At 39.1% G+C, this 9,264-nt stretch overlaps 1 protein-coding gene across 2 annotated transcripts; it reads right to left on the reverse strand.

Moving 5' to 3' along the window:
• Nucleotides 1-897: 897 nt before the first annotated feature.
• Nucleotides 898-7,453, reverse strand: LOC116222545. Of its 2 annotated transcripts, XM_031577017.2 has the most exons (6): nucleotides 7,266-7,450; nucleotides 6,574-6,605; nucleotides 3,648-4,617; nucleotides 3,394-3,552; nucleotides 1,716-1,802; nucleotides 901-1,306 (listed from the first exon to the last, which is right to left on the reverse strand). In XM_031577017.2, the coding sequence occupies exons 1-6, from the start codon at nucleotides 7,365-7,367 to the stop codon at nucleotides 977-979; spliced, it is 1,680 nt and encodes a 559-aa protein (XP_031432877.1). In that variant the 5' UTR covers nucleotides 7,368-7,450; the 3' UTR covers nucleotides 901-976. The 2 variants fall into 2 exon arrangements, with proteins under 2 accessions (XP_031432878.1, XP_031432877.1); XM_031577018.2 differs by lacking the exon at nucleotides 1,716-1,802 and having other exon boundaries at nucleotides 898-1,306; nucleotides 7,266-7,453.
• Nucleotides 7,454-9,264: the final 1,811 nt, after the last annotated feature.

Below are 9,264 nucleotides of genomic sequence, written 5' to 3' on the forward strand. Positions count from 1 at the left end.
ATCTCCTACCCCTCCATGACCCTATAGCCCTTCCAGGATGAACTATGACTACCTCTGTAACACCCTGGCAAAAAAAAGCTGGCAGGATCCTTAAAGACTGCTACCATCCATCCTTTAGACTTTTTTCCCCTTTGCCTTCTGGTAGACGTTACCGAAGTATTCGATCTCGCACCCGTAGATTGGAGAGCAGTTTCTTTCCAAGGGCCATCAGGCTTTTAAATGGACAGTGATACAGTCTCGCCACTTTACACTTTACATGTTACAGTTTTGTACTGTTTGCACTATCAGTAATATTGCACTATCTGAAACCAGGCACATTTGATTTGTCTTTAGGTTAGTATAGGTATATTAGGTTAGTATAGGTTACTATATGTGTATTATATGTTTAGCAGATTGTATTGTATATTTATTTGTATATTTATTATATGTGTAATCTATGTTCAGAGTACACTGTAAAACCTGATAAGTTAACTTTACTTAAAAAAATTGTGGAAACCGATTACCTTGAAAAAATTAAGTAAAAGAACGTATCTGTTTAAGTTAAACTAAGTGACTTGTTCACTTAAAATAAACTAGCACAGTGAGTAGGCAATACTCAAAAGAACGTATCTGTTTAGGTTAAACTAAGTGACTTGTTCACTTAAAATAAACTAGCACACAGTGAGTAGGCAATACTCAGTTCACTTCAGTTGTGAAAATAAGAGAAAACTAAGTAAAGTGTACTTGGCATACTTAAGTAAAGTGAACTTGGCTCAAATAAAGGCACTTACCAAAGAAACTAAGTTCTCATAACTCAAGTACATGAGTAAAAAGCAATCAGCAATACTACATTTCTCAAAGTAAATTGAACTCAAATACCCTGCAATTGTAAGTTCTGTGAACTTGGATAAAATGAGGAAACCGATTACCTTGAAATACGTAAGTTTATTGAACTTCTGAACAGTAACTTAACAACTTCTGATTTCGTGCCCTGTGCTTATGAGTTCATGAGAGCATTTTTTAAGGTTTGCATTTTTGGGCTGAGTTTGTTTTGCCCAATATCCAAGAGGATCTTTTGAATGAACTCAAATGAATACCTCATTGATCTGGGATAGTCAAGGTGCAATGCATATACAAGTCCAAACAAAAGACAAAACGCCTCTGGATATGAAGACAAGTCATCCAAGACTAGGTCCCCCTCAAGAATGACCGCAACGCTGCTAGGGTGCAAGTGCAAATCAGCAGCATTAGGCGTTGGATCATCCTCTGGGATGACGGTAAGTATGCCCACTGGCACATGGGCTGAGTCCTCTCCGTTGTCCGAGTCCTGCATAGAAATCAACACAATACTGTGTGAGACAATAGATGAGGACAGAATCAGTAAATAGACATACACAAGATGATGAGTAAGCACGTGTGAGCAAGTCAGCGAAGAGAGAGAAAAATCCATCCACCAATAAATGTTGTCTGAAAGTAAAACTATGTTAACATGTAAAATTAGGTTCAGAAAAATGTGTAGTAGTTAACCCAGGAGTGTGTTAAAAAGAAGTGAATACGGTGGAAATATGGACTATTAAAAGATATTTGCACATTTCCAAAGGATTGGAGGCATTCCATATTCAATGTCCAATCAAACCACTTCTTAGTCACCTCAGGTATATCAGTTATATGGCAGTGTGTGTGAGAAATAAATTGAAGAAAAAAAAAAAAAGAAAAAAAAAAAAAAAAAAACTTACAAAGCAAGTCCTGCAGAACTCACTGTCATCATCTCCAAGAAACATTGGCAGACGTCGCAGCACAACGGTCCGTGTCACAGTGATGTTCTAGACATGCAAAAACAATTCCAGGGGAAAATTAGTACATTTCCGTTAAGGCCCCGTCACACCATGACGTTCTGGTCAACGTTCTATGATGTTAGAGGAAACGTTGGTAATCGTCCATGGTCGCTGGTATTGCGCCAGAAGAGCTTTGTGTGAAAGCTGGTGAACGCTGTAATCGTCGGTGATCGGAGGAGAACGCTGGTCCAAAAAAAAAGTTTTGAACATGCACAAAAGTTCTCATGGAGATCAGCGTTCATCAACGTTTAATTTAAACGCTGGAGAACTTTCGTGGAACGTTTTATTAACTTTGCACGCGTTTGGCTATCGTAGTCAGTCGTTGGGTAGGGTAGACCGAGTACCTACAGTTGATGCACCCGAAATAACTTATGTGCGCAGCAATCCTGAGACGTGATTTTTAGTTTGGACATGCCTACTAACGTCCTCTTTGATCGAGGGAAATTTGAGCACCTAACCCATCTCTCGTAGGAAGATATTGGCGAAAGTTTTTTCACCAAGGGAAGATCTTACATACAATTAATATGTTATTAACCATACGTGATCAACAAACGCAACTTACATCATTGCAAACGTCATTCTGTGCACTATACATCTACATATCCAATGCTATCATGTCATGCAAGGTCATTGCATAATCTAGCGAAAAGCGGAGTGGAGGGTATTTGCTTGCTTGAGCCAGCATGAAGTAGATGTACTGAACTTGAACATAGCTGAGCACTGTTATAGCTGGTGCTGTTCCATGGCAGATGGATATGATATGAAGACTCTTGTGACATGGACAATGTGTGTGGATGTGTTGATGTTTTCTAATAATAAACATTGAGAAACACAAATTCAGTGTCAAATTTAAATCATTTATTTTAATAACATAAAACCCCAGGAATAACGCCCGTTATTTCGTAAATCACAGTAATAATAAAAGTAAATCTTTGTCCGAAGACATTGCTAGTGAAAGAGGCTTTGTATTCTTCTTACTTTCAGCAGCGCTAGTAGCAGAAGCCCCCCTCACACCTTTTCGTGGTCTTGGAGGCATGATGTTCACTGTTCAGATCAACTGAATCCACTATGATTTTCCAGCGTTTTATACCCGTTTGACCATAAAACCCACACGCCGCAAAACGCTTTTCTGTCATTATTCACACGTTAATTACACCTTTAACACGCTCTTCTAATGTTGACTTATCGTTTGTCGCGCTGGAGTGACACGTCAGCACACGTTTGTCGCGGACCAGTGACACGTCACTTGGTCGGTGTTACACACTCCTCATGCGTCAGTCCCACGCTAGTCATGTGTCAGTCCTACGCTATTCTTTTGTTAGTAACACGCCAGATGTGTCCACATCGCCCTAGAACGCTCGAAATTGAACGATTAGAAAGTTCAGAGAACGTTGACCAGAACGTCATGGTGTGACGGAGCCTTTACCGATAAAAATAGCTTCAAATGCATAATCACACAAAGGACAAATTCATTCAAAAAGAAACATTTGAGAAACTCTGTCTTTCAGAGAAGCGGAGCTGTAGAACATTGTCAATGCATTGAATTTATACTGCTTACAGGATGAGAAATGATCATCACCTGAGTATCAATCTGGTGGAGAAAGCCTTCAAGGGATTGGCCCACTTTTCCTCTTTTGGACTTCATCATTTGAATCAGGCTGGGTGTGTGACGGTCCAGTGCTTCATAGAACTGTTGACGAAGATTCTTGCTGGCAACTCTTGAGAATTCATCATAAATCTGAAAACATACACAAACAACTTTAAGAAACAACATTTTATGGGGGATGATCTGCTATAAATTGTACTTACAATTATCTATGCATAGTCTCTTACTTGAGTTTCCGTGAAGAGCGCTGGCCATCGCTCCACTATTCTCGACACAGGTGGTTGCTCCTCCACAATTTCCTTTCTTCTAAGTGCGAAGGTCTGATCCATCTTCTTTCTAATGCCAATCACATCAGGTAAGCTTTTTTTAGCGTCCATGTCAAGCTCACGCCTAATTGCCTCAAGAGAAACTTCATCCTCTCCATCAGGGAAATTGGGTAAAAAGTTAGTCTCATTCCTTTTAGCCTTTTTGATGTTGAGGCTTGGCGGATCCTCGTCCGGGAAATCCCTGCGCCTTCTGCAGCCATTCACTTTGACATCAGCCATTCCAGATCTCCTTAACTTGGTGCGGTAGTTTCCCATTTTAAACTTTAAACTATTTTTCCATCCACAATATCCACTATAGGATCCAGGCTCCCTCAAACAAGGGTGTTTCTTGACGAGAGCAGCTGCAACTTCATCAAAGTGATAATCTCGGGGGTATGCCATATACTTATACATGGCCTCTGCAAGTCTTTCTAGGATTGCATGTTTCATGTCCCGAGACATTTGTAACAGCGTGCCATCTCTCATGTAGACAAGGTCGCCTTGTCTAAGCCTGTAATTGATGTCAACAGAGAATTCTTGGATTTCAAATTCAGAAGGCCAAGGATCATGCCTATGGGTATCTTTGTTTCTTGGGCTCAGGATATCTGTGCTACAGGTGCTCAAAGAGCTGGAGTGAGCTGGAGTGAGGGCCAGAGAACTGATGATCTTGATTGTAGGCCGTTCTGGTAAGTCTGACATATCAGTCAGGTTGCAGAGGGCATTGCCAAAGAGAGGGTCTTCATATTGTGAAGTGAAATCACACTGTAGTCCCAATTTAAGTTTCAGAACTGAGAGCAATGTTTCAACATTGCTTGGTTTTCCATCTAAAGTGACCTTTCTAATGGCTTCATTAGTCACAAATACTCTGATATGCCATTTGTCTTCCATAATCCTACAAAACAAAATATTTACGTTGTGTTTTGAGGGTGGCAATACAACATTTAACTGTCAGCTGAGTACTGCTGCCACTACTCATATCAAGTATGACAGACTATTCACAACTGATCAAATGAATTAAAAGTAATTACAGGAAAGGCTAGGCCTATGCGTAATTAGCAGAAGATGTAACGCTTTGGAGAAACAAACCACTTTCCTCTCAATTTACTTTGTCTGAGAAGGAATATGGGAATTCCTTGATTGCACGATTCAACACTTCAAGGGTTATGTATTTATTCTTTATCAGATCTTTAATACACAGAGCTAACTCAAAAGGTACAATTCCCTCCAGAAAATCATGCAATATATCAGGCGGATATCCATGAACAGCATGGAAATAACAGAGATTCTCTGTAAGAATACACTCTCTTTTAACTCCATATTCCAGTGCCTTTGAGGAGTCCTGCATCACATCCTGAACATGCCTATCATGATCCTCCTTGTTTCTCAAGGTGAAATAACCTGAGCTGACCTCAAAATCCTGAATCTCCTCCTTACTAGCCATGCAAAACCTACACACCCTGTGACCAGAAAAGCTCTCCTGAAAACCAGCAAGGGAATGGGCAGCCAGATTGTCAGCTGCGACATACAACACAGTTCCCTTTACACTTGTACCTAGCTTCTCAATGTACACCCCATGCTCCTCTAATGACACCAGGTCTTTTATGAGGGGCTGCAGAACCTCACGGTATCCTTTTTCCTTAATTACAGTAGCCTTGCATAAAACTGCTAACTGTATGGCATGAAGACATGAGCGGTTCTTTGGAGCAAGATTATCTAGATTCCAAGTTTATAGCACACAATTTGTGCTTTTTCCTTGCTGTCCCCAACGGGTTCACAACCTCAAAATCATCAATATACAAGCCAATGGCAATTCTAAACTCCTCATCAGTTAGTATGGCATTGTTGTGAAAAGCAGAACCATCCCTGTGGTCACAAAAATCACCCAATTGAGAGCAACTTGCAGAAAGAAACTTGTCTAAAATCTCATCTTTTCTCAGCAAAGCCTGGAGCATTTGAAGCAATGGAATGTAAACTAATGTTTGACTATGCTTACTGCCATATTCCACAGGTTCCACTACTGGAAATTCTTTGGCAAAGAAAGATTCTCTCCTTCTAGACGTTGATAGAGACCCCCCCTGTAGATGTGTGCTTCAGAAATGCATTAGTCTCAGCAACAGCCCTCATTATCTCCTTGATAACACTACTGTCAACATCAGGATAATGCTGTTTGAAAATCCCCTCAATGGCAGTATACACTAAAGGTTCAGAAAGCACAAATAGTTGACTGACCTCCTGGACTACTTCTTGCGTTGCACTCTCAGGGATATTCAAAATTGCCTGCATTTTAAGGAACAATGTTGCTAATTGTGCTCCAGTTGGATATCCAAGTCCTGAACATCAATGTCTGCCATTTCCTCATCCTCACTAGTGAGTTCATCTAAAGATGCAACAGGAGCGCTCTCTTCAGAGCAGGAGAGCTGGGAAACTATCTCTGGCTTGAACGCCAGATTAACATCAATAGAGGTCTGATTATGATTTCTACTTTTAAGTGTGTTAAAAGTAGAATAGACATTTGTCTCAAAATCGCAGTCTAAATAGGGACATTCAATTTTTTGGAATAATTTTAGATGTTGGCGCAAGTGTCTGAGAAAGTCCTGTTCTGTACATGTCTCATTAAACTCACACAGCTGACAGTTAAATATGTGCTCATGCTCTCTTTCTTCGGTGTGTGTGATCTGAAAGTGACATTTTGATAAGTGCACTTTCAGGGCATTAAACGAGTTGAATGTGCATAAGCACTTTTGATGGAGGCATAGTATTGGGCAAGATCTGGTAAGACCACCATGCTTTAGTCTACAATGCTTCAGCAGCTGGCCTCTTTTGGATGAGACAAATGTGCAGGACTTACAAGGCCAATGCATTCCTTTCTTCCATCTGATTCTGCAACAAAAGAAAAAGACAAAATGACTCATTAGGATACAACATTATAATTAGGCTTCAGCAGTGATTTTTTTTCTACACAACATAGTGGCAACGGTGACTTCATATGAAATGATGACCATTTAAGCAAAATTACATAAAACTAGGCTGACATCAAGTAAAATGCCCGCATGTAGCAACTCGACCAAAATCTGCATCTGCATAAAAGAGCAGCTTATCTTGGGGGTAGTGCTAACTGTTTTAGCGCCTTAGTCTTCCCTCTGGAAAGTTACACGAGGAACTACTTTTGATTAAGCCTGCTATCTGCCTTCATAAAAGCGATCTAAGCTAGCTAGATACAGCTGCTATATCGCTAACCGTTAAAATTGAATATAATTGGCATTTGAGTAAATATAAGCCATTTTACCTAGCCACAGTTTAGCACGACAGTGAAATTGTATGTGTATAGCATATAGCTGTAAGTTGCTGGTTAGAAAAACATTATTAATCGAACAATTGGTTTAGTACAACTTTTCAAATGCGCGGCAACCGAAGGAACCCGCCTTGAACTCGAAGCTAGCAGGCTAGCTGGTCCGTATCAAGCAATAAACTAGCATTTGAAGGAAAACAACATTGAAATGTCAGCGCTACATCTATTATTTTAAGGAGCATGTTACTTACCAGCAGAAGTTGTAAATGAGTGATACTGCACCGTCCGAGACGCCGTTCTACTCCAAAACCAAAAAATAACCGAAATGCCAGAGATGTTCTGTTTCGTGTCATAGAGTGCTTGCTTCGTCGATCAGACGTTTGTAACAAGAATGCACGAGTGCTGCGTAACTTATGGCTTGACGTCACCAACAGTCGTAAAAGTCCCCGACCTCTCTGGGAATGCATATACTGTATATTAAGGTCTTTTGGATAGACTTTTCCAACTTTGTTAGGAGGAACATTTTCAGAGAGTTTATCTTAACGCTAAAATATGTTTACTTTGGATTTCCTAAGGACAATGATGTCACTAAAAAGGACTTCACAATTAGCCTAACTTAGGCTACTTCTTTTCATTGCAAAATTCTACATTCATAATGTAAATTCCTGGAAAGGAAACCATTGTTTTTATCTTTTATTGGGGAATTTAATACTTACATGAGATCAATTGAGTTTTCTTCTAATTCTTTGGCCCTGGACACCTGTATGCATTGTGCTATCTAGGCTATGGACTTTTATGAAGTGACCTCTTGCTTTGTATTTTGTATGCAGTTAGGCTATGTGTAGGCTGCATGTTGCTGTACATTTTGTACTGCATTTGTAATAATAATAATAATGAACGCTAGTCATCGCACACTTCAGTCTTTTTTCAGTCCTGTAAGGTTATGGCAATCTGGCCAGTTTAAAGACAATATTGCAAGTCTTCAAGATAGCCTTTTTCATTTAAAAAATAGGCTAAATAATAGTAGCCTGTTTATTCAGTAGCACAAACTTCAGCAAATCAAGTACCCTTGGCTAGGCTTACAGTTTACTTGACTTGGTTGAGAAAAGTAGACCTTATCTAAAATTCAATAATAGGCTACTTAGTTCAGACAAGTTAATAGGACAAGAAATAAAATGTGAGTTCATTTTACTCAATATGCAGGTATCATATATACAATGGCAGAGCTTGTAGCGCAGGGTTAAGCAGTTTAAGTGCAGTTTACTTTATTTGAATGGTTATTTTAACTTGTAGCTTAAGCTTGTACCACAAACTTAAGCAAACTAAAGCCGTTTAAGTGTAGTTGACTAGATTTCAGTGAGTTTGTTAACTTTTTCACCCAAAAAGTTAATAACACTCAGTTTAGACAAGTAAACTCAACAAAAAACAAAAACTGAGTCCAATTAATTGTATATTTTCAGTAAGGACAGTTGTTACGTTTTACAGTGTACTTATATGTTATGTTATGGAATTTATGTTATGCTATGGTAGTTTGTTGTACGGTGTCTTGTCCTAAGAATTTCAGTGCCCAGTCTGACTCTGTTTTTCTGTGCATCTGACAAATAAATACTTGAAACTTTAAAAACTTGGAACCCACAACCTGTTGCACTCCTAGAATCCTTCACACCCATTGACCTCCCTGAACTCATTCAGTGATCTTCTCATCTAAATCATAGTTACATTCCTGCACTTTTTATATTTCTTATGTAAAGTAGTATTTATTGTTACACTAGGTCTCTATTGCTCGTAGCTTGATTGTTCTATCCTTTGTACGTCGCTTTGGATAAAAGCGTCTGCTAAATTTCTAAATGTAAATGTAATCAACGTTCCTACTAGACCCTATCGCCACAACACTACTTAAACACACACTACCCTTATTAAATGACACACTACTTAAAGTAATGAACAATTCATTAATTTCAGGATAGGTTCCACAATCATTTAAAATAGCAGCCAAATAGAATTCAAGAAACCTAACCTTTATGCTGATAATCTGGCTAACTATATAGCCCTATATCCAACCTCCGTTTCTTGTCAAAAATACTTGAAAAAGTAATTGCAATGCAACTTACTTCCTTTCTACATAAAAACCAATCGCATTTGATCATGGGTGCATTTCAATACTGGTTCTTCTAGACCTTAGTGCTGCTTTCAACACTATAGATCATCATATTTTGTTACATAAACTTGTTGGTATCAAAGGCTGTGCCC

Source organism: Clupea harengus, chromosome 11 (genome assembly GCF_900700415.2).
Source record: "Clupea harengus chromosome 11, Ch_v2.0.2, whole genome shotgun sequence".
NCBI lineage: Eukaryota > Metazoa > Chordata > Actinopteri > Clupeiformes > Clupeidae > Clupea > Clupea harengus.

Coding starts and splice junctions, on each gene's coding strand:
- LOC116222545 (XM_031577017.2), bottom strand. CDS start 7,367: ATGACACGAAACAGAACATCTCTGGCATTTCGGTTATTTTTTGGTTTT. Junction 6,606..7,265: donor CTCATTTACAACTTCTGCTG/GTAAGTAACATG, acceptor CTTTTGTTGCAG/AATCAGATGGAAGAAAGGAA. Junction 1,803..3,393: donor TCCACCAGATTGATACTCAG/GTGATGATCATT, acceptor TTGCATGTCTAG/AACATCACTGTGACACGGAC.